Below are 26415 nucleotides of genomic sequence, written 5' to 3' on the forward strand. Positions count from 1 at the left end.
TGCTAGTCAACTGAGAGTACGTAGACTTTCTCCAGTTCAGGCACTTTTTCAAGTATTGAATCCCTGGACAGATCTGGTCTGTAACAGCAGCATCGGATGGTCATTAATCAACCACCAAGGTGATCTTCAATGCATTTCCAGAATCCAGAATTTTGTTCCATGTCAGCATGTTTTTCCTAGAGTGTCTGGTAGACCGGCTTCTTCACGTGAATAAGGAGCAGAATCGAATGGTTCGTGAGAAATACGGTACATACAGGGGCATCTGTTCATTTAATTTGGCCAATAATTTAATTATTCTACAATAATGTTTCAGCAGCCTGTGGCATGTATGTTGCTCTCAAGTGATTACGTGTTCTTAGCAATCTTCTCCATCTGTGTCTTACACAACACCCAGAGCTTGCTCAAACCAACTTATAAACACTTTTCTGGTTTAGAATGCATGTTAATAGTTAATCCGTTTATTTAGTGGTCATAGTTCAATGCTTGTATTACGCCTTAATGTGTTTTCCTTCTTACCTTATACCGGTCCATAGTTGAGAGGAGGAAAGTGAATGAAATGGCGGTAGCTGCCATGGCATGGGTGGATGGCATGCCGTACTCTGCGTCAACTCTGGTTTCTAGCTTTACCACTGGAGGCGACTTCGGCCGAGGCCACTTCAGAAGGTCCTTGGACACTTGACCAATGTACATGACGAACTGCAGAGCAAGAGAACAGTGGGAATTAGACACCTATTAGGAATGCTCATTTGCCACAACAGTTTACAATTGTAGACTTTAACAATCCTTAATGTTTGCTGGTAACTGCTGAAGTTCAGTACAAGCATCATTCTGCAGTTAAAATCAAAGCCAAAAGACGAGCAACTGAGATGCCCACGAGCACAGGCTCTGGACTTGTTGTGTGGAACAGTACGTTCCTTACCTGCGGATCCATAGTTTTCTGTTGTGCAAGGGAGTAGACAGAAAATTAAAATACTCCCCACTTTGATCCATCCTTCGAAGGCCATCAGGTGAGCAATGCCAGTAAACTCCACCCACTCTGGACGAGGTCCCTTAATCCAGCCTTCTGCCCATCTATTTCTCCACCCTTTAAGCCTGCAATGCATTCATCCATCTATCCATCTTTTCATGTTTCCACCCATACATTCATCCTTTCACAATTCCATCCATCCATCTACCCTCTCATCATTGCAGTCTTGCAGCCATCCTTCTACTCACATTTCCAACCACTCCTCCATACTTTTACCCATTCATTCATCCATTCATTTTTGTCAATCTGCCAATTCATCCTTTCACCCTTCCATCCAGACGTCTATTCATCTATCCACCCATTCATCCAGCCTGTCATTACAGACACTTCCTTTCACCCACCCATGTAAATCTTGTTTTTCCCTTCCACTCCTTTCAACCTTGCTTTTATCTTTTCATCTCCAGTTCCTTCCTTATTTTTATATGTCCTTCCTTTTGCTCTGCTTTCCAAATCATTCCCTCTCTTTTTCTCTTAATGTCTTTGCCGTGGTTAACTCCTTATCACGGTGTTATTTATCGTTTTCCTTTACTTTTGATTTTTTAATAGCTTTTACCTCAGAGCTGCACCAGGACAGGGTCATAAATAACTAATTGTCAACACCACCCCTGCTTAAGCTGTGACAGCAGGAGTTCACGATGCCACTGCTGTTGTGTGTAGTGTACCAGGCCAGCATAGTGCACACACATCCTTCTATGAGCATGTAGTACAAAGACCTCGCTGAAAAGCTGGAGACAAATTTAAATAAATCTGCTTGGGCATTTATGCAAAGTGTTTCTCTACAACTTAGGCTTCTGAGGAACTTGGTCATCTAACTTAATATAAATTCAGTCATTGCATACCAGCATTCTGAAAATTTAGCAATCCAGTATAGATATGTACCAATGTCAAGGCACAGTGACCCAATAAAAAGCCACGTGTCATAGCGCATCATTGGTTAATAAATTCCAGGGCGTGCCCTTTCCCTGGCAAAATTGAGATATTTTAAGGTGCCTGACTTCCATGCCGCCTACCTCACGAAGGAGCCAGTTAACAATTGTAGGCCAGGTGGAGAAGAAAAAGCATCAACCACAAAATCAGGTGCCAGTGGCACCCATAAGCCGAGAAGGAAGATGGGCTAGGGGCATAATTGAATGTATGACCTCCAACCATAGGGGTGTTTCCAAATCATACATGCTCCATGTTGTGGTTGGGAGGCCATCGCTCCATATACAACCGAGACATCTCCTTCTTCACCACTTTATTGACACAGAAGCAACCCGAAGCATGGGGTCCGTGCAGGTAAGAGTGGTGGTGCCGCGGGGGTGGGGGGAGTCGACAAACTACCACGAGAGAAAATTCAATAAATAAATAATTTTCCCTCATGGTCGTCTGTCGAAATACCCCCGCCCCTTCCCAACTGGCCCACTGCTCTTACCTGCACGGGCCGCGGCTGCTCTCTAGCTATCTCACATGGACTTGTATAGGTGGCTATGCACCCTAGGCAAATCCTGGCCCGGCTGCCTACGGGCAAGGGAAAATAAACCTCCTGCAGTATGGCATAAGCCTACTGCGTATGTGGGGGTGACTGAAACAGCGCGAGACTTGTATATAGGGGATCTGGAGGCTTTCTTCGGAGCAAGCAGCTCAGTCTCTAGCACTCTCATTTTGTTACGAGCCTTGGACACCATAGATCTACCCTTAATTTGCCCAAATGCACTGGGGAAATTCATTTCTGAGTGTGCACTATTTTAAAAAATTATCTCGGCGGCAACTGCATGCCACTCTGAAAAGGTATGCAAATTAGATTTCAAACAAGAAGCTACGAGTTGCTCCAGTGCCCAAGTCTGCCCTGATATTCTATATCATAACCTAAACAGCGTTTTTGATTATATCGATGGAACATGTGTTTTGAATTCTTACGATTCTGTGAGTGAAACAGCCACTGCCAAATCTTGATCTAGTTCACTAATTTGCATAAACATTATGACCGACCTCGAGACACCTTTGCTCTATCCAGAGCAGTCTTAAGTAGGCTAGGATCTCAGAACTGTATTTCAGATGAGACACAGTCGCTGCTGGTGCCGTAATTTTTGCTGCTCTTTGCAAAGGAACTTTTTGCTGAAGTCTTTGTCCTCAGGACGATATTTGCCAATGGCTAGGGACACTTGGCGACTCCTTGATAGTGGCATTGGAGACAGATCCTTGTATTACCTTCCTCTGGAACTGCCTCTATACACTGGTAATTGTGGGTCAAGTTTAATCAGGGGTAACCTGGTGAAAACCGTGAGGGCGCAGAGTGCAGAATTCCATTTTTGCATCTTGGAAAGAGGAAACCAAGCACAATGTATCCACCATTTTGAGGACTTTAGCTTGCTGTCCAACTAATTACAGCATCCTGCGCAGTCAGTAATTAATGAGTGCTCTATTTGTGCCTACATTTTTACCAGAGATGTCATGTGCCCTTAGCCTCTCAGAATCAGGGTCTAATTGGACATCACTGTATTAGGAAACTAGTGACAAGCACTGGCAAAGCCAACAGATCTCGTCTCATGGACCGATTGGCTTTGCCAATGCGGTTTGCTGATGCAATGTGGCATCGGTAAGAAAAGAAACAAGCATTTACAATGCAATGGTCTCGGCATTATTAAAGGTAGAGCTATTGGCATTGCTCATGACATTTTTTATATTTTTTTAAACATAAATAAATGGTATTGTCATTTAAAATGGCAATAGGTGAGCATTAGAGAGTAGTAGAGATTATTCGTGGGCAAAGAGCCACACATACAGAAAGCCCCCCCCACACACACACACACACACACAGAAAGTCACCCACACACACACAGAGCCACCCCCACACACACAGAGCCCTACCCACACTCAGAGCCCTACCCGCACACACAGAGCCCTACCCACACACACAGAGCCCTACCCACACACACACAGAGAGCCACAACAATGCGCCCATTGATTCCTCAGGGGCAGAACGCTAAAAGTTTCAAAACAAATCCTTTTTGTCCCTGCCCACCCTCGAGAGTTATCTCCCTGAAAGTATCAAGCACCAGTGTATTAAATAATTGCAGTCACATGTGAAAATGTAACAGTCCGCGTGAAAGGCAAAAGAAAAAAAAAGCCTGCTACTGGTTATTGCAGCTGAAGCAATGTTAAAACTGTGAGGGGGTGGAACCACATCAAGTGGCCACTGCGTACACCCAACTGCTGCATCTCATTGCTGCACTTAAACACACAGGGGCCACTGTGGACACCCGAACTCCTGCATATCACCACTGCGCTAAATCAAGAACTGGCCACTGCGGACACCCGAACTCCTGCATATCACCACTGCGCTAAATCAAGCACTGGCCACTGCGGATACCCAAACTCCTGCATATCACCACTGCGCTAAATCAATCACTGGCCACTGCGGACACCCAAACTCCTACATATCACCTCTGCGCTAAATAAAGCATTGGCCACTGCGGACGCCCAAATTCCTGCATATCACCTCTGCGCTAAATAAAGCACTGCCCCTGCGGACACCCAAACTTCTGCATATCACTACTGCACTAAATCAAGCACTGCTCCTGTGGCCATCCAAACTACTGCATATTCCCACTGCGCTAAATCAAGCACTGGCCATTGTGGACATCCAAACTCCTGCATATCACCACTGCGCTAAATCAAGCACTGCCCCTGCGGACATCCAAACTCCTGCATATCACCACTTCGCTAACCAAGCACTGGCCCATGCGAACACCCGAAGGCCTGCATATCACCACTTCACTAAATCAAGCATTGGCCACTGCGGACAGCCAAACTTCTGCATATCACCACTGCCCTAAACCACACACGGACACGGACAACTTTGGACACCCAAACTTGCTCTACACCACAACGGGCCACTGCGGACACCTGAACTCCTGACTTTCACCATTGCCCTAAACAAAACACTGGCCACAGCGGATACCCAAACTCCTGCATATCACCAGTGCCCTAAACCACAGACTGCCACTGTGGATACCCGAACTCCTGCATATTACCTCTATGATGATACACACAATGACCACCCTAAATCTTGCATCTCATCATGGTACATAACCCAAACGTAGCGACTCTGGGAACACAATGTCTTGCACATCACCACTTTGCCGAACTCTACAACGGCAGTCCTTGGCATGCAAACTCATGCATGACATCACTGTGTCAATCCAGATAATGCCCGAGGTCCTGACATCAGCCTTAAGCTATTCACCATTAAGCTCAACCAAACAATTAGCGGCTGGCATGCCCGGGACTTGGGAGACCTGGAACAGGATTATTACGCAATCGCCTTCACCACACAGCCCCCCTGTTCCAGCGAACAGAGTTCACGTCGAAGCACGAGAGGGGATAAGGGGAGGGGGTCCAACCAGCATCCCACGCCTGCTCCGCCCCCCACGCTCACCTGTCGGGATCACTCCACCGTGGTATGTGCAGAACAGCCTCACCTGGACCCCGCGGCTAAAGCAGAGTGAAATCACAGAGCAGCGATATTATCAGCAGCGAATTCCTCCCAGAGAGAAAGAGGGAGGGAGAGAGACGACGAGGGGAGTGGGAGAGAAGGAGAACAAGGAACAAGCACTCACTGGAAGACTCGGCGGCGGCAGGGAGGGAGAGAGACGACGAGGGGAGTGGGAGGGAAGGAGAACAAGGAACAAGCACTCACTGAAAGACTCAGCGGCGGCAGGGAGGGAGAGAGACGACGAGGGGAGTGGGAGGGAAGGAGAACAAGGAACAAGCACTCACTGGAAGACTAGGCGGCGGCAGGGAGGGAGAGAGACGACGAGGGGAGTGGGAGGGAAGGAGAACAAGGAACACGCACTCACTGGAAGACTCGGCAGCGGGAGGGAGAGGGACGACGAGGGGAGTGCGAGGGAAGGAGAACAAGGAACAAGCACTCACTGGAAGACTCGACGGCGGCCAGGCAACAATGGCGGCCGCAAACATCCGAAAATTTCGGATTCGGGGGCGTGTTTTTGGCGTTCTGAGTGACGGATGACGTCACAGGGCGAAAGAACACCAAAAACACGCCCCCGAATCCAAAAGAGACAGGGCTTTATTGGAGTGACTCCCTTCTCCTCCAATGGCTGGCCTCCGTTTAGAAAGCCAGCCAATGAAGAGGGCGGGTTCCAAGCCCCCTAACGCCAAAACAAATTATTCGTGACTCCGCCCCGACTGCTTCGCAGTGCAACAGTCCCTCGACCTAAAAAAGATAAAGGATTGGTGACATGACTGCATTTGTGGGTCACGTCATTCTGTATGTGTGTGGATGCATTGCCCCGCATGCACTTGTATAGAGAATGACACATTCACCTTTTTTTTAAAGTCTACTGAACCAAGCTAAATTCGACCCAATTGTGTTTTTTAAAAATACATTTTTTTAGTCCAAAGGCGCAAAATAAAGGACGGCAAGAAGGGAAACAAAGGGAGTGGCAGGTGGGGTAGTGGATGGGGGCGAAAGCTGCACATGAGGGAGAATGTAATACGTGGGTGGGTGAGAGTGTGAGAGAGAGAGAGAGAGAGAGAGAGAGAGAGAGAGAGAGAGAGAGAGAGATAAGCACAGGGTGTGGGGTGGGGTGAGCATATTGCAGGGGTCAGTCACACAAGGGAGAGAGCTGGAAAACACATGCACTCATGAAGTGCATAACCAAAAAGATCAATAAAAAAAATAGTTCCATAAAAATTAGCAATGGAAGGACAAGTCAGCCAATCAAGAGAACGCTAAAGAGGTTATGTTCCAGGGGAGGGACAAACATAAGAATAGGAAGGCAAGCCATAGAATAAGAAGCAAGCACGTGAGAGTGACAAAGTTCACCAGTGGTAACCAATGAGCATTCTGTAAGCCAACTACAAGTTATTGGTAAGCCCACAATAGGTTGTTTGTAACCAGAGACCTCGTGCGGTCTGTTAAGCAAATCCTAGAAAGCAGTCTGCTATGTTTTTATATATCATTTAATGATTCATACCCACGTAGTGAATCAGCTATGCATTTAATAATATACAAATAAGAAACATATCTTAGGATGAAGACATATTTAAGTGAGAATGAATGAAGTAGCATAAAGAAAGTATATGGGTGTCAAAATAAGATGGACTTGTATGGATGATCGGAGCAAGAGTTGGCCGTAACAGTAGTTACCAGCCACACCAGGTAAATACCTTCCATTCCTACTTTTCAACTGGGAGATAAGGCATTACATGCAGGAGCAGCATTGCACAGAATTCAGCATGTTTTGCCCTTTTTCCCCAAACATTTTTACCAGATAAATTCCAGCAGGCTGGACCTGCCTAAATCAGCCCAGCTAACTTGGAACATTGTAGTGTTGACATCAAAACTTTAAGTTTCGATCCCTGTGCAAGCCTGAATTTGCACAGGGTTTGGGATTCTCCTCCAAAGTCTGACTCGGGGCCTTAGAGCCTGATGAGGCTGGGTGCTGGACTAACAGGAGGTATTTCAGACTCAGTTTGTGTAGAGAGTGATGTGGGATTGTCCTCAATCCCTGAGGTGACAAGGTTTGCTCTTATAGAGGACTTTGTTTTCACATACTTATACAATGCTAAATAGAGGCATAAGCAAGCTCCTTTACTTGTCTGCTAGAGCAGGCCTGCTTCTGCATAGAGACACCTAGCATTAAGAGTAAAACATCTCTAATGTACTGTGTTGTATTTAAGGGTTTACTGTCCCATTAGGTAGGTTTCTTCATGTTCAGGAATTTGCATAATAAAAACTGGCTACTGAATGAAGGTGTTAAAAAAATGTACAGTCTCTGCCATTGGTCTGCCAGCCCATTATGCACAACTACATATCCAGTGAAGACCAAGTTTCCTGTAATCGATGCAGGGCAGCATAGAGATTTGGGTAGATATTATGAATTGATTGGTAGGAACTTACTGTTTTATCGGCTTGAATAGGGGAAACATCCTTTACAACGCAACTTTTACCACGCAGTGCTATTACAACGCAGGTTTTACAACGAAAACCATTACAACGCATTGCGCTGGGGGGCGCTCTAGGATAGGGAATAGATTTAATTTACTATCCAACACCTTCCCTAGTGTCCACAGGGACTGGAGTTGGAATAGTAAATTAAACTATTCACTATCCAGCACCCCAAAGCGCTATGCGTTGTAATGGTATGCATTGTAAAAACTGCGTTGTAACAGCATGTGTGGTAAAAGCATGCGTTGTAACGTCATACATACCTTGAATAGTTTTAGGGCATCCATGAAAGTAAGTCAGCAGAGCCTATGCACTCATAACCTTTTGAAATACACAAAAAAACAGTAGGGAAAAGCGTGTCCTCAATTAAACAAGTGCAGCACCTGAAAAGAAGCTGAAACAGGGCTTTGCCTTTCCATCCTACAAGAATGCATATGCAGTAGAAACTCTTCTACTAATGATTTGCATTAAGATGGCAAACTCTGCAGAGTTATATTGGGATCATTTTTCTCCATATAGTGATCAGTTTGCAAAATACACTTTGAAATAAACGATGAGCAAGAGACAGAGCCAATAGACCAACTAGGTTTTGTTCGGTGCGGAGAGCATGAGCAGAAAAATGCCAACAGTGTAGCATGACTGGTCACACACTTGAAGATCGACAGGATTTCTCGAAAGTGGGTTGTGCAAAATTAAGATTATCTCCATGTAGTCGAGAGGAAGGGCTCACTCTGCAATTTCACACAACTTATCCAGAATTTATTGGCAACAAATGAGGGGATTTTTCCTGCAAAAAGTAGGATTTGCAGTATTCATGCAGTTGGCAAAAACAAAAGTTTTGGAATTAAGCAGAAGAGAATTTTGCAAACTTTTGCAGAACCAAGCCTTTTTAATTTGTGTGTTGTTCACTTTAAGCCAATTAGCACAACTCCTAAATCAGATCCGTGAGACTGGATTTTGGATTCCCCGGTCTATTCAGTGACTGGAGAAAGCATTTAAATCCTTGCAGTGCACGGATGTGCACCATCTAAAAAGATTTTAATTGTATCTTATTTTAAAAGGTCCTTAATAAAATCTTTTTATAGTGATCTAGACCTTCAGTGAATATGGACACAGAGAGAAGCAGAGACAAACAGCTGATAAGAGGAGAAGTGTGGCTCAATGGTTAGAGCGGCAGACCCTGAGGCAGAGATCTGGCCCGGGACCAGGGTTCAATTCCCGCCTTGGCGGGACTTGGGCTCAATTTCCTCGGACCTGATAATTCTCGCCTCGGTGCCTATTCTAATCATGGGTCCCACTCTGCAACTCTGGGCAAAAGCTTGCCTAATCTCCACAATGGCCCCAACAGCTTCACCTTGGGGGTGCCCAGGAGTGGACATTTCACAGGGAAAAGCCAGGAAAGGTTCCACAGCGGTATGCGTTACAGCGACAGGACACCCCAGTTGGGGTATAAGTGCGCTTTACAAGTACAAATTTAATTTAATTTCATTTCAATTTCATTTCTTGTTTTTAATCATAAAACAGGTCTTCATGCTCTTTCACAAACTCGAGAAATGAAAGGCAGATAAGATAGTTTGTCCCTGTTTCCTCGAGTTTATTGGAAGCAAGGTGAAACCCACGCACAAAAAAAACGAAATAAATACCAACAATCAAGGTCACTTTATGCAACATATACGAATAAACTTACCCTTCACTTATGACAAGCCGATTAATACTGAGAATTGACATCCTGCACTTGAAACTCTGCTTGAATACAAGTCAACCCTGGATATTCAGTCAACCTCCAGTGAGATCCTACCACATTGGAGCAAATTATGAGGGGAAATGACCACCATCATTCACTTCCAGAATGGCTGATTGACATGCGACTCGAGAGCTTGTACCCGACCCTCACTACATGTGGCTCAGACTCTCTCAAATCTGTACTCAATGCTGCCTCCGCGCAGACCTCTGCCCAAATGCATTGAACCTACTGAGAATTTTCAGAGGATACCAATCTGGCATATGAAATGTATTTTCTCTGGCGCACCCACATCAACATTGGCTTGAATCTATGTATCCTACTGGCCCTGTTGACAAGGGAGGAGAATGCAAAGAAGCATGTAAATCCTCCCTCCCCCCCCCCCCCCCCCAGTGGGGTAACACAGATCCCGGCAGCGCCTCCACGGTGCGGGATGCCCCTAGCAGCAGGGAGGGACCCACAGCACAGTACTCACATTAAATCCGGTGCAGGGGCCCTTCCATGCACCTTGCAGGGGGGTCTCAAGTTTCGTTATGCACATGATCCCCCCCCCCACTCCCGCTCAACTACTTTGTAGCAATCTCCTCCTCCACGAGAAGGTTGACACTTGTTCATGATGTTTAAGAAATAGGTTATGACTAGGGCTCCCTCTTTTCCATTTTTACAGATTTTTACAGATAAATACAGACAGAAAAACATTTATTTTCCTGTCTGTATTTATTTATAAATGCAGATAAAAACGGAAACTTGGTTTGTTTTTGAGTGATTCTAAATGCTGTCAATCATGACTGCCAGGCCAATAGCAGTGCAGATTGAGAGGCAAGGGGATTTCAAAAATATAGGGATTTTAGTAAACGGGCTTAAACAGCAGTAGATTTGCACAACCTTGGTGCTAAAATCTACATATTTTCCTACAAGTGCATATTCTACCATCTGAATGTGTATATATCATTGAAACCTGTCAGGTGTTGAGGCATGAGTGCGCATTAACTGGATAAATAAATGCAAAAATAAACACATTTCAGCTTAATTTTTTCACAAAACCTTAAATAATATGGATGCAGGTAAAATTAGCAAAAAATAAATATGGATAAATACAGACGGAAATTACAAAAATATAAATACCATAAAACCGGGAGCCCTAGATATGACCCTCCTTGTTCCCTTCAGGTCTGGATATCTGAGCAACTCATGAAGGCAAAGCGGCAGAAGGCACCGACTATATAGAGGTTGGGATCACCGAGTTCTCAGACCTCACCCAGCCCCCATTCTGAACCTATTAAGTATTCCAAGTGGTTACTGTAGTAGTATGAACTGATGTTCTATATGCTCGCTTTCACTAACCTCTGAAATGAACGTATGACCAATAGGCAACGTCACAAAGTCATATGTTCTTCGTAAAGCGCTACAGTGCCAAGGCCGTGATACTCAAACACACTCAATTAATACTAATATAAAAATTATAACAGCAGTCCAAGGTATTACCTTATGACAGGGCTTGGTTTTAATCACTTTGCTTATTAGCAAGTCATGTAATGTTCAGGAAAAGGAAGGTACTAATTCCCAAAATGAAACCTCGTGTGTGTATAGTATGGCACAGTTTATGCTTAAGCAGGATCTTCGTTGATGAGGTTCTAATTGATCCACATGCATTTCCAAACTACATCAAAGTTAAATGAACAAGTGTATTCACGACTCTGAGCGTTCACTTGTAGAACCTGTTGACCGTAATCTTCTGGAATGAAACGGCAAGTCAGAACTATTGGGCGCTCGGTGTGACTAGCTTTCTGCTCCAAACTATCATACACTCAACTTGGCTTATTTTATACTCCCCTTTTTCGATCCCTAAATAATACCCTACTTCTTAGCTATTTGTTGGGCTATTATTCGCTTGTACGTGTTAATTTTCTCCCCTGCATTAGTCTCATAGCAAAACAAGCATTGGTAGAGACCATAGGTTTGACGTTGGCTACCAGCCTATTAGCTTTGTTCATGCACGTTTGTTTTGCCAAAACTTATTTGTTGAGGAAGCTGTTGGGCCCTTGTCAATCTATTTAATAAAAAAAGTTGGCTAAATGCTAAAACATTGTTGATAGCAAAAAGCACACATTGCCACATAAGAGAATTGCTTTGTGTGTGGATATGGTCCGTGTGAAAGGGGAGAGTAGGCGAGAGAAAATGTGAATTATACAATTACAGGTTAATGGATGAAGAGGGCTAGCTGAAACCCCATATAAATAAGGCCAATGGAAACATGACTCATAGAGCTGTGGCGTTTTATACGTAGTTATGGATTAGCCACACTTGTCAAATAATCATTCGTTTATCTGCTTCATAATTTATAGATTTAACCCCAAAAAATTGTTTCTAGCTCAACCGGATCAAACTTACTAGGAAAGCCTTTCCAAATGTTCACTGGTCATCTTTCAGTGGCTTACTGCTGCTTTAACCTAGTCCTAATGATATGAAACCTTTGCCCAGACAGTATTAACATGTGAAAACTGACAATCTAATGAAGTAAAACTATCACAAAGTGTGCTAAATTAGGCCAAAAAGTTTGCCTGCATAATTTGCTCAACCTTGCCACATAATTCCAGTGGCCCTGCCTTTAAGTAATTATATTTCGCATTTAGTGTTAGTAAAATCTTAAGGTCTTAGCTAACGCCAGACCTAAACTTGTAAGTGAGTGGCACAATGGGGTGTCAATCAAACACACTCAAATCATGTGTCTGTAAGTTTGTTAGTTCCCTCTCCAGTGACGTCCCCAGACCTCTGCCGCCAGATTTCTGGCCTTTGGATTTTCAGGGTGCTACTGCGCCCGTAGAGTCAGTCCGCAATCTGGGAGTAGTGTTCAGTACTAATCTGCAGCTTGATGCTTCTGTGAATCGCACAGGGTCCACCTGTATGGCACTGCTCTGCTCGCTGCGTAAGATCTTGCCCCTACTCCCGCCCCAGGTAAGACCAGAGGTAGTGCGGAGCATAATTTTAAGTCGAATTGACTACTGCAACGCACTACTCCTGGGAGCTCCGGCCAATTTAGTCGGAAAATTACAGCGGTTGCAGAACTTTGCTGCTAAATTGGCCCTTTCACGCCGCCGCGCGGATTCCTCCACCAAGGCACTAAGAGACCTCCACTGGTTGCCAGTCTCGCAGCGCATTGAGTTCAAGGCACTATGCTTGGTGTTTAGGGCCCTACATGGGCAGGGTCCGCCCCCTTTGCGGGACCTCTTCTCCTGGTACACCCCATCTAGACTGCTTCGTTCAGCTTCCTCCCACCTGGTGGTTGTGCCTAGGATTTTGAGGTCCCGGACGGGTGGCAGATCCTTTAGATTCGTGGCTGCAAAACTGTGGAACTCTCTTCCCCTGGGATTGAGAGGTTTGGAAAACTTCATTTCTTTTAAAAAAACTTTGAAAACTCACCTGTTTCCCAAGGTAATGTAACCATGTATTGTATGTGTATTGCATCAGGATAGTCTAAGCGCCAGGATGCCCGTCGGGTGACAGATACGCGCTATATAAGAATACCTATACATACATACATACATGTCAAGACCCTCCCCCCCAACCAGCCCTTCTTGACCAATTTAGGTAACAATGTATTTTCTATTCAGAGCTTTGGCAGGACAACACAACCAACATGCTTTTGAGAAGCACAGGCTAGGCAATTTTGAATGAATTGCACAGGTGGAGGCTTCTAGGCACGAATGGATTCTTGGCTTACAGTGTGATCCGGGCACATCATTCCTGTGTTCACCAAGCCAAGGTTATTTTAAGCATTTTGTTTTTAATAAATGAATTGAAGTAATCTGGCTGATGTAAAAAATTGGCACCTTGCAGAATGTTACATTTTTCTGTATTATATGCTTATGCAGTGCCAAAACTTTTGAGCGTTTTGGTTTCAATAAAACTGAGTACTTGTTATATCGCAAACAAGTTCTATTCTGTAGGTGAGCTCTAACAATAGCGAAACACGTCTCAGGAGCTGCTTTAGTTTATTCCAAGTTCTGAGCGGATGCTACTATTACACACTTTGTAACACATTAGTGCTACTTTAATCCAAATGTTTGCAGACTTTGCCTGAGCACAGGTATTTGAAATCGATAATGTCCCTGGCTGATTGATGTATTCCATACAGAAAGCTCTCTCCTTAAAAGGTGATTCTCGCATGACACACAGACTGCTCTTTTTATGTAAAAATGTGTATGTTTTGAGACAACAATATGTATCCAACAGTAATAATTCAAAAAAACAAAAGCAACCGAGGCAAAACGTTTCTCGACATTTTTAGAAGAAAAGGTACAATTACATTTGTCTTACTTATTTATGGAAAAAAACGTTTCTGGTGCTTTTATGTTAGAGATAAATGAAAGCTCAATAAGAAAAGTGCTGGTTCTTCTCCTGCACGGTCGTCGGTTCTGCTTTGTTAAGAAAAAAAAATCACAAAAGCTCTTGCTAATTCTGTGTGAGAACCTGGAGAGGTTGCATGTATATTTAAAAACTTTGTGGAGAAGCAGGTGTTTTGTAACAGTTCGATTTGATTATGTAAAAGCCTGTTACATAAGGCCGAAGGGTAACATCAATGTGTGTTTCTCAACAGTAGGCCTAGCAGGGGGTTGAATCGGCGTGACGCAGATCGAATTTGAGTCTGGATGCCGAAGCCTCCCTGCCCTGCCGATAAGTGGAGGTGGGGGCTGCAGCAGAAGGGTGTTTCAAGGCCAACCCACGGCAGCTTTAATAATCATGATGTTTAATAAAGCACCTCACCCCGGCCTCTTGAAGGCTAGGCCCTTTGCAGCCTCGGCGCCCCACCTCACAGCCACGGTGTATCCAATCAATCACAAACCTTGGCAAATTGCGTATCACTGACCAGAAAATTATCCCAAAGGAGTGGCACCGATAAAATCCTATTTTTGACCAATTACAACCCTAAAATGCCCACTGTTTATTTAAACGTCATGGTTTATTTAAAAAATCACCCAAACCGCAGGTTGTGTTTTATTAAACCTGGTCGGGGGTTCTGTCAATCAAGTGGCCACTCATTAAATGGAGTGTCACCATGTTCGAAGAATATTTGAAATGCGCAAATAACTGGTTAACATCATAATCTACATTATTCAGACTGGTCAGAGCTCCACGTCATCGAAACAATATACATACACGTTGCTCACGTTCGTCCACGCGCACAAATCCTGACCCATATCCGGGGCCACTAGTATTAGCAGTGAAGGACCAAAGAATGTCTGCCATACGAAAAGTCGAATTCGAACGCGCAGCAGTATTTTATCACTTTAACAACGTTTATCATATGTGGACAAAGTTGCACTGGAAAGTAGTTTTTGTTTAGTAACTATAGATCAGTTTGAGACGCACTCTGCATTTTTTTTGGGGGGGGGGGGTCTGCTAATTATGCAGCTGGTGGGAGGAGATGTGGCATAACGGTTAGAGCTACCGAGTTACACCTGGGTAACCAGGTTCGAGTCTCAACGTCGACTCCACGTCCAGTGATCATGGGCCAATCACTTCATCTCCCCGCGCCTAAAAAAACCTTCGGTAACTTCAGGTCACGTGCAGTTCTCTTCCTCGTGGGATTCAAACTACAACGCTATTTCTCTCTTTTTTTTTTAGCAAAATATCTAGAAACATATTATTCTCATTGGGAAATACACTTCAATACAAAACTGTCAACAGAAGCACCTGTTTCTAGTGTAACCAAAACGCTAAAAACAAACACTATTATAATCTTATGAACACATTTCTTCCCTATATGCTCGGATACCCTTTTTCCTTCATTCACTCACATTCATGACTACTCTGGTTGGCAACTGCAGTGTTTTACACTTAGCTCTCCCGACTTTACCCTCAGGTTTCTTGTCACTCCGGATCAAACAGTTTTTTTGTCTATGACATGTTGGCTTTTATTGAATTATCTTCCTAAGGCTTTAAGTGTTTGTGTATTTTGTGTTCTTCTCAACAGATACCCAGAGTATAGCCTGACACAAGCAAAAGAATTAAGCAGGAATACTGGTGGTGTATCAAAAATTTATTTTTCCTATTTTTCACATTTATTGCAGCAGCAATGTATAATATCTGGTCCTGAAGAAAGCCGATGATACATATAAATTGATCAATAGGCTGAAACATGTCGACCCACCTTTAACAGTGGTTTATATCCATACCACTGTGCTGTTACGCTTTTTAATCCTGTCAGGTAGAACACGTTAATAAAGTCAATTGGTGATTCTATCTAGACAGTTTTAATTCACACCCTTCCTTCATACAGCGCTGCATAGACCCCATCACAAATCCATCACACACATATGGGATTACCATCCTACTTCCTTGAAAACTTAAAACATCTCTGAGCTCCTTCCTTAAACCCAGAAGTAGTAGCTCCCAGCGGTGACTAGGTCTTCCCACTGGTAAGGAGGCCCCATATGATGAAGCATGTCACCTTCTGGTGAGTGAGGGAACTTATCCTTAAGGGATGCTTGCCCTGAGTTAGAAAACACTTAGAAAACACTCTGACAGTTGAGAGAGAAATTAAGGCTCTATCTATAATACACATGTGAGAGACTATAGGTGTATATAGTGGTTTTCAGCACTTTAAGTGTGATAACAAACTGGGAGGGGGGGGGAGTTCTCTAAAAGGGGCGTGCCCAATGTAATAAAGGGCTTGGCTTAAAAACACGTAAGCCAAAAATCTGTGATTAGCATAGTGTGCCGCCCAACTTGTATTTTTCTGTTTGCCATTGCATACATATATATGATACAAGTAGCATCATAACTACAAGTCAGGACTACTGACTTTGTCAATGGGTGTTGGTTGCATGAGATAAATAAGCAGCAACTATGGCTTGTATACAATATTGAAAAAGCTTCAACTTAAAGCCCTGGTGACACCACGAAAATGTTGCTGCTCCTGAGTAACTCCGAGTTTCAAAAAGAGAAGGGAAATCCAGAGAGAAAATGACCCTTTAAAGGTTTACAACGCTCACCTGGTCTGAGGTCAAGCCATAACTTCTCCACTAGTGATAAGTGAGCAATGTGAGCAGCGCACATCGATGTGCCCGCTGTCACTGCAGTCCAGAAAAAACTGGACCGCCTGGGTCAGGGCTCAAAACAGAGCCCGATAGAGACCCGTTTCGAGCACCCCTTTAAATAACTGGCGGTGCCCAGACCCTGTGAGACCCGGCCCACTTAAAGCCCTGTATCTCCCCTACCACTGAGCTCTGTAAAGCGCACCCTCCCTAGTATGGGTGCTACCTATATCCTGTATCTTTTTTCTTCGTGTATGATTTTATTGTTGCCACTATGCTTCGCTCTGCAAACTTGTAAATCGCACGGATACCTGCAAGGGTCAAGTTTGTGCTATATAAAACTAGCAAATACATACAATAAATACATCTAGTTACCATAAATTGTAAATAGAGAGGGCTTTGAGTTACCACTGGTGTGACTGATGCAGTGCTCAGGGGTGTAGTACAATAAGTGGTAAGTGCCACGGATATATAAAACATTCTGCCCGGATAGCAGCAAGTGGAAAGAGATTGTGAGAGAAGGGTCATCAAACACAGTCTGTAATGTGACACAAATAGATCTGGTCTCGCCTACTTGCCCCACACTGGAGAGGGCTTGAACTAGTGCAGTGAGGTTGATTTGCCAACAACAAATGAGTCAAGGGACCAGTGGACGAGAAAAAACTGATCCTAGTTCCGTGGCAGGTTAGTCTAAAGTAGTATGACCGGGTATCATAATCAGAAACATTGGTTTATAAATATTGTGCCTTGAATACGCTTTACAAAAACATCATCCCTTTGGGTGTAGGTTTTCTCTTATTAACTCTGATGTGGCCAGATTTAGTAAACAATGCTCGGGGCACAGTTTATATATGGCAGACAATATTCAGACAATGATAGTCGGCTACCGTACCTAAACTAAGCAGGATGTTTGCTTATTCTGCTGCGGGGAGCCACTGGTATCCATCTCGACTACAGTTCCAAAAGCATGTGGAAGCTGTGGCTGAGGAAGGCATCTACGGTGTCCATTGTGGACAATTCGTCAACCTTCTCGATGAAGGAAAGTTCTTGATATTCTAGTGTTTAGGATGGCTCTTATGAACTGGATTATCCTTGAGGGTGCATGGGATTCCTTTAGAAATTTGAAATAAATTAAAGATTACTGGGACTGGATCTGACAGGCCAACACCAAACTGGGTACACTTTGCTCTGTAGAAGACCTCACAATCTACCCAATTGTCCATTTCAGGGTAACACTGGACCTTCTGCAGATGTAGGAAGTCCAACACCGTGGCCTGCAGATTGTGTAACATTTGAAGATGCATAAAGGTCCATGGTCACCATTTTGTACTAAAAAGATGGAAACTCTTGGTGAACAGAGGTACTTTCATCAGATCAAGCACACAGGGATGTGGATGTTTAATGGCCTGCAAGTCCACTAAACACAACCGAACTGCTGCCAGTATGTGCATCAGAGTCAGCTTCTAAAGGATGTATGGGTACAGAAACTGCTTAAGATTGTACAGGCCCACAATGGAACAGTGGCCAACCCTTTACTAGAAAGCAGTGGAAGTTAAAGTTCCCCACTGTTGGCAGGAAGTTTTATGATTCTGACTCAGGTAGATCTGTTCTTGGTGATAGACTGGCCTGGACGCACAGCACGCACAGTGTGAATGACGAAGCGAATCTTGGAGCCCTGTTTGGTCTTATTTCCATGATGGTGGTGGAAGGGAGGTCTTTGCCACTGGTGAAGCATGTATTTCCAAAGGTAGACGTCTGTGGAAGTTACAAGCAAGTCAGAGTAATTTTCTGGCATAAGTTCAGGCTGGGGTTTTAAGTTTTGTGTTCCTTTGGAAAGACCTCCTTTTTGATTGTAAAGTTCAGCTACAGGGTTGGTGCAAAATTCAACTGTATCTTTTAAAGACTGGTCAGCTTTGGTCAACTAGAAGGAACATTAGGCCTGGCAGATGTTCCTTGAATGGTGCACAGTGACATGACCCTGGCCATGCCTGCCTTGTACTGCTTGACAACTTTTTGCAGAGGGCTGCATTCATGCCGCAAGGCCGGAGCCCGAGGCACATCGCTTTAAAGTGATCTATTGCTTCATGCAGTGTTGGGACACTTTGCATATGAAGTAGGGACAGAGGGCTGCAAGACCCATAATCACTTGATTCACGCCGCCAGGTGGAGGCAGGAGCCCAAAGCAACAAGATTTAAAGCACACTATCACTTCCTGTGGTGTGGAACGAGCCTAGGGCGAAGACCAAGCCAAAAGCGGCCCAAACTATGCCCATCAGAACCCGAAAAAGGCCAGGTCGGACAACCCCCCACTTTTTATCTTCCATTATTGACTGTGAATCTCTTGTAATGGGTAAACAAAGCTGCAGGTAATTCAAGTGTACCGCCCAATGGGATGACAATTGATAGTTTTCTTGCATGGGCCTTTAGGGTCGTTAGCACAAAAATTGAACTTGCTGAGAGAAGGTGTCACTGTGATGGTACAGTTTCTGGGAGTCAACCACTGACTGCCATCATATTCAATACCATTTTTGAAACTACTGCAACCAGCAAGCTTAGCTCCATCTTTGATCCTGCAACAAATGGTGCATCCCCGCCCACTGAGCCCCAGTTAAACACAAAAGATGGGCCCTGAGAGCACAAACTACTCATTATAAGGGTGTGAACACTTTTAGAGATATGCCAACGTTTTCTTCTTCAGAGTCCACCTTTGTGGACCAACTGTACCTTAGGTTAGAAGAAACAATGGTTAAGGAGCGTTTAAAACCCCTTCTTGCAAAGCTGGGCCAGATTGAAGTGTCATTAAACCAAAAAGAGCGCAGAAATTCTATTGAGCTGTTGAAAACGTGCCAGCCAACAATTGATGCGCCGTCTTTGACCATGACACAGACGGCGGTGGTGGATGCAGTTGTTGCCTCAAGCCCCGCTGGATTCACTGCTGTTTCTAGGTGTATCTCTTGGAAGGCCGATTAGCAAATGCAGTCAAGGGAGTGAGCTGATTGCCCAGCATAAAATGTATCCACCAAAGCATTCATATTTTAGATCATGTTCCTCTGGTAGGCATCAATACTAGGGAAAATAGCTCATAACTAAGGAAGAAAGTCATCCACTCGTTTTTAAAGTACCTAGATTTTCATATTTTTAATTCTAATCAAATAATTCTGGTTCGGAGCGTCTCTTGGATCGGTTCGACTCCGAATACCCATCTATGTTAATAATCTGCTTGTTCATTTCAGCAACTTTGATGTCGGGCGCAGTTGTATCTTTGGTCTTCCACTATTTTTTTTTTTCACCTGCCCTTTGTCGCAATACAACTACCACATAGGACTTGTTAATTCCACCTCTAGGTAGCGAGTTCTAATCTCAATATCCTTTCATGTCAGGTTTTCAACCCCATAAAATCCTGATACTATGGATTGACAGCTCAAACAACAAAGCTCAGAGTCTTTGGGCATCTCCAACTAATGACTCTAGCTCAAATATGGATTTAATTCCGGGGATACTATGGTATTCTCTACTAGCAGCTGGAGCCTAATCAGTTGGGATATTGTGGGCCTTGCCTCTAAAAATAACTATCTTTTCTCAATGCATACAACATCATTCTATTGAAGGAGACCTGGGTAGTATCTGATAGGGTTTCTGACGGGTAAATTTGTCCATTGATTCCTGCGGTACCATCCAGCTCCAGAAGAGCAAGGGGGCCTTTTAGTTTGGTTCAACCTTGCCATAAATTTTAAGGTTACATCTATTGATGCTAGTAGTAGTGTCATACAGGTGCTTGACATTATATACTGTAATGACTAACTTTAATCTATTCAATTTTAACAATGAACTATTTTCATATTCTAATTATAGTAATTGTGAGGATTTGGGTATTTTATATGGTTTGGTTGTGTGGCCTTACCATTTAATTCACTTTCAAAAACTGTTCTTGGGTCCAGTCACGTTGATTTGTAAACCTTAAGCTCAATCCTGGGTAGCTAGGGTTTTGAACTACAAGGCTTAAACAAAGGAACTAGGGTAAAGAATTTAACAGTACCAAAAACAAAATAAGAAAGACACAACACTAACAAAATCCAAAACCAATTTATACAAATAGAGCATATTTTTATGAATTTTTAGAGACAAAGACAAGGCAAGTCCATCGGAGAGTTCTGGAGATGCAGAATGTATCTACTCCGACCGACTAGGGTGACCAAATCCTACAGAGAGAAAGTCTTGGGGGTCAACATGGAGTATACGAACAGTTACCTGGCCACCAACACATTTTCCAGTCCAGTTCCAAACTTTACAGCATAACCATTAAAGACATAAATGGAGTGGTCCTGAAGCTGTGGATGCAGAGGATGAAAGATGCTCTGGGTGCTGTTGGGTTGATGGGGATGCAGTTGGGATTATTGCTTGGTCCACGGGCCAGTTGGGGCAACTTTGGCCACAGAGGTCGGAGTCCCTCGAAATCCTTTTTGTGCCAGTAGAAGGCCAGGTGCTGCTGGGCTACCAGACTCCGGCCACAGCAGTCCCAGAGACATCTTTTGGTTGAGACTCGTTTCACTCTTGGGTGACCAATCTAGACTCGGAAAACACTCCGGGGTCGGGCAGACTCAGGTGCAACTTTTGGCTGTCGAGGATCGGTCTCTTGGGACATCCAATGACAGTCAGCGGTGATTCTTCAGAAGTGGCTACTGACTTGCGGAGTTGGGCTACTTCAGCTTTGATGGCCCCAGTGTTGGTTCCAGGGGAACAGCCGATTGACCCTTGGTGTCATTTCATTGGTCTGGGGTTTGTGTGCGACGTTTTCTCAAGCCAGGAGCCACAGGCATAGTCCTATCTTTGATAGCCCAAGGTGTGGCAGCTGCAGTTCAGCAGACAGTGCAGCCTCTCTTTGCCAAGTCCAGGGGTCAGCAGGGCAGTCCTCCTTTGGTACTTTCTCCAGTTCTATTGTGATCTGAGGTTCAGGGTGCCACTGGCGCCATTTTTATGACGAGAAAGTGCCTGGGGAGGGAGATGCAATCACTAGCCAATGGACTACCGTGATTCCACGCCGGTCTACTTGAACAAAGGGCTGCCCCTCAGGAGAGTGAAAGCCATTTGCCCACTGTAGGAGAGTAGGGTCTGCAATCCTATGATCACCCAGATTTTTGCTTTTTGCTTCACTGGTTTACGACTTTCCCTGGCTGTGGGCCTGCTAATCAGACCCACAGCCTAGCTGTTCTCTCTAATCCAAATTGTACCCAGGTACTGAATTGGCACTGGGCCCTCTCAAGTCCCTGTACCCAGGGCTGAGGTGCACCCAGGAGTCTCCCAGGGGCTGCAGCATGTATTATGCCACCCCTGGGCTGACTAACTAAATCAGACACAACTGGCTGCTTGACAGCTGGGGCAGAGTGGTGTACTCACCCTCTGCTGTAGATATAGTATTCCTATATCTAAACCTAAATGGACACACAGATATCCTATCAGTCACTCCTATGGCAGGCCTTAACAATCCTGAAGGCAGAGTGCTTGGAATCGTGTGAGATGGTGCTCTGGCATGAGCTGAGCCTGTCTACGGCTTTCGGGATCCATCCCTTAGCCGTTTCCATGATATCGCATACCATATACTCTTAAGTGCACTATAATCCTCGCGGTTATATGCCAACTCTGGTATCGCTTTATCAAAACATGTCGAGTAAGGTGTCATACGAATTGGAATACTAACCCCTCGCCAATTCTGGCGACGGGGTTAGCATTCCACCCTTCTAGAGGGACACGACATGTATGTAACCTGTAACCCCGGTTAAAGTCAGACATAGCCTTAGCTCCACAAAATGGATGCTGCCACCGAGACACAAGTCTGCCCTCCTGCTGCTGGGAGTCCTCCCAGAGCAGGAGGCAAGGACAAAGGGTTTCCTGTCAGGGGCGGTGCCAGCACCGTCCCAGACAGGATTTTGTGTATCCTAGGTAGGCAGGGCTTTAGAGGAAGGTGACTGCAAGTGGCACCCCGGTGCTCACTGTGCATAGGCCGGCTGAAACCAGTTCCAGGGGCACTCCAGCCCCTGGCCTGGGGAAAGCCCGCCAAAGGAGAGGGGTGTAACCACCCCCCTCCTAGTCCCACCCATAGGGCAGGACTTAGTCGCGTGCCAGCCCCCTTTTTCAGGATAAAGGTAGGAACTGGCCCCCTTCCAAATCAGATCATCTTTGGAATCAAGACACGACTTTCTACGAAAGGACATCAAGATTTCTTCTTCAAGATCCTCCCTTGTGACTAAGGAGTAGTCACCCTGCATCCGCAGGCACCATCTTAAGAACACTGCGGTCTGCTGCAAGTCCTTCCTCCAGAATCTGACTGCCCAGCTCGACGAGAACCAGCTACCCTGGCACCTCTGACCTCTACCCACCTCTACAGCTAAGCTGAGAACCGTGGGTGCGACGAGACCTCGAGGGACCGGCCATCTTCAAGACTGCACGACTTCTTTCCAGCACAACCGCCGAGGGATCCTCTGGTGAGTGCTTTGGGGTCCGAGAAGCCCCGACCCTGAGCAGCCCCAGCACCGAAGTTCAGCCTCCCAGCATCTCCACGATCTGCGTGGGGCCCTTCTGCTTTTTGCTGCTCATCGCGTTGTTTGGCTACTAGCCCGCTGGCTTGTGGCCTTCTTAACGACGCCCGACGACATCACTGTTGCTGGTCTGGTTGCTCCAGACTGGCCCTTGCTCCCTTCCAAGAGAGGAGCACCCCGGACCCTCCTGGTCCACTCCAGACGCCATTTTAGGTCCACCGCGTGGGCTTGAATTTGCCAAGACTTGTTGCCCCAATCCTGGGTCCAGCGACGTCGAGAGCATCATCCATCGTGGGACAGCTCGTACCTCCATCCTGGTCGCCGACAACGCCTCCTGGTCCGTGAGACTACAGAGCCCAGCGTCGCCCACTCACCTAGTCGAGGTGACTACCACCCGGTGCCCTCCTGGTGCCACCTGACTACTGGCTAGTAGTCACGAACTTGGTCCCCTCTGCTTTCAGGTGTCATCTTTCTTCGATCCAGGCTTGGATCACCCGAACAATCTTCACTGGTCGCCTGCCAGCAACTCCTTTCCTTCAGGCTCCTGGTTCGTCAATGGAGAATCCCGACGTCTTTTCAGACCTATGCAGCTGCAGCCCCTGGGCTAGGTAACTTCGGCATTTCGGTGCCTCAGCATAGCCTCACTATCCAAGGGTCCAGATCCACTTTCGTTTTTGACCTACCTAGTCGGGTTCGCCCGAGAACACTAACTTTGTGAATGCTAGCTTCCATAGACTTTGTCCCGCATCGCGCGTGAGAGTGCACACTCTGCACCCGAGTTCCCTAGGCCTCCTGCTAGTAATCTAAAGGTTCAGTAGTCCAGTCCTAGCGATCCCAAAGCCTCTGAGAATCGTTACTTACCTGCTAGTAATTCGCATTCCACTTTTGTAGTATATGGTTTTTCGTGCCCCTCGGGCATTTGTGTAAATTGTGCGACTTAAAGTATTTTCTTAAGAGTTTTGTTGTGTGCTTAGCTCCCTGACTCATAAAGAGTTCAGGGTAGTCTTGTTATAAATAAATATCTGTTTATTTTCATAACTTGTGTGGTGTCCTTTCACTTGGTGTTCAAGGGGTAATGTGATGGTAAAACAGCTGGCTTAACACGCCCTCTAGAGTCTTAGCCTTAGATTGCTCGTATCCATGCTACTAGGATAGCTGGTCTATAAGGTTGACTTACAACCAATCATCAATAAGGGTTGTTTGGACTGATACATAGTGATCACTAGAATAGTGAGCACTGCATATCAGGCTAACTTCTCACATTGGTGAGCAGCGGTTGGGATTTGAGCTTGCTGTTGTTTTACCACACATATCCTAAGAATATCTTGTGAAAGATCACATAAGTACTAAAGGTACATATAACTTAGCTTAGAATACTCTGAGTTCTACTGAACCAGCTGTTGTAGCTCCCAGGGCCTAGCACACCCTAAACTACAACTCTAGCAAGGGATCAGTAGGCAAACATATAGTGTAGGTAAAGTGCACCACTTACACCTCACTAGAAAAGCATGTCTACCCAGGGAGAGTCCTCAGGGACCCCTCTTGTGGTGATTGACCCTCCACAGGTCAGCTCAAGATATGCAGCTCTCAATTTCCAGGAGTTGAGACACTTGTGTACCTCCAGGAAATTGAAACAGGGGGCTAACCCCACCACTCCCTTCCTGTTGGATCTCTTAGAGACCTATGATGCTAGTAAAGCATCTCAGGGAGAGGGGAATATGCCAGCCTTAGAGGGGCACCTTGGTGATCCAGACCTCCACAACACTGTAAATGCAGTTGAGGAGGAGGAGCCTGAGGAACTCTCTGGGGATGAGGTAGACAAAGGTCTTGAGGTAGTCAGAAGGCTAACTAGGGCCAACATAGACTTGCTTGGGCTAGGATCTGGGGGACCCCCAGGACTGACCCTAAGTAGGCCTAACCTTGGAGTTAGGAGAGATAGATCTCTTTCTAGGGACTCCAATAGGTCTCTGCACTCTAATGCCTCTTCTCAGAGGAGAAGGAACTCTCCCCAGAGGAGATTGACCTCCCCTCAGAGAAGGGAGCATGAAGCTAGGATGAGGCAGGCTACTCTGAGGATTGAAAGGGAAGAACTTGCCCTGGCCAAAGAGAAGCTTGCCTTTGCAAGAGAGCAGAAGATGAGTGGGTTAGCTCCCACTGGTGGCAGCAATCTCCCAAGAGATAGAGAGAAGGGTTTAGACACTAAACACCTGACAAAAATAGTGCCCCCCTTTAAGCAAGGGGATGACATCCAGAAATGGATGGCTGCTTTGGAGAGGGCCTGCACTGTGCAGGGCATTCCCCAAAGTCAGTGGGCAGCTATACTGTGGCTCTCCTTTGATGGTAAAGGTAGGGACAAGCTCCTCACTACAAGAGTGGAGGATGCTAATGATTACCAGGTCCTGAAAAATACACTGATTGATGGGTTTGGTTTAACCACTGAGCAGTACAGGTTGCTGTTCAGAGACACCCAGAAAACTCAGTCTCAGGACTGGTCTGACTTTGTGGATAGTGCCACTAAGGCTTTGGAGGGCTGGTTGCTGGGTAGCAAGGTTACTGATTACACAGGATTGTATAATCTGATGATGAGAGAACACATTTTAAATAATTGTCAGAACCAGTTGTTGCACCAGCACCTTGTTGATTCAGATCTGACCTCTCCCCAAGAATTGGGAAAGAAGGCAGACAAATGGGTCAGAACAAGGATCAAGCAGAACCAGAACCAGAACCAGGGTGGTCAGAAGAAAGCAGACCAGAAGGGTAATACTAAGAGTGAACAAAATGACCAGAAGTCTTCAACAGGTCCCCAACAAACCAAAGAGGGTGGGGGTCAGGCTTCACAGCAGAAAAAGAAGACTCAAGAAGGCCAGTCAAAAAGGTGGTGCCAGTACTGTAAAAGTAAGTCTCACTGGTTTAGTGAGTGCACCAAAAGAGGAGGGCAAACCTCTACCACTACAGCCCCTAAGGCAACTGCACCCCCTAGTACAGTCAGTAGTGGTAGTGCACCTCCCAAGGGATTAGTTGGGTTAACCTTGGGAACTGAGGAGTCTGACAACTTAGTTGGCACACTCACTCAGGCTGTCCTTGTCTGTACAGGGGATATGGATATGTCCCCTGATGTAAGT

At 45.3% G+C, this 26415-nt stretch overlaps 1 protein-coding gene across 1 annotated transcript in view; it reads right to left on the minus strand.

The window, feature by feature from the left end:
* Nucleotides 1-26415, minus strand: part of SGPP2 (sphingosine-1-phosphate phosphatase 2) — a 548904-nt gene that overhangs the window by 97544 nt on the left and 424945 nt on the right. The window contains exon 3 of the mRNA XM_078665976.1: nt 517-696. Within this exon, the coding sequence (XP_078522102.1) occupies nt 517-696 (180 nt within the window). The remainder of the gene's footprint in view (nt 1-516; nt 697-26415) is intronic.

The sequence above is a fragment of the Lissotriton helveticus genome, chromosome 11 (genome assembly GCF_964261635.1).
Source record: "Lissotriton helveticus chromosome 11, aLisHel1.1, whole genome shotgun sequence".
Lineage (NCBI taxonomy): Eukaryota > Metazoa > Chordata > Amphibia > Caudata > Salamandridae > Lissotriton > Lissotriton helveticus.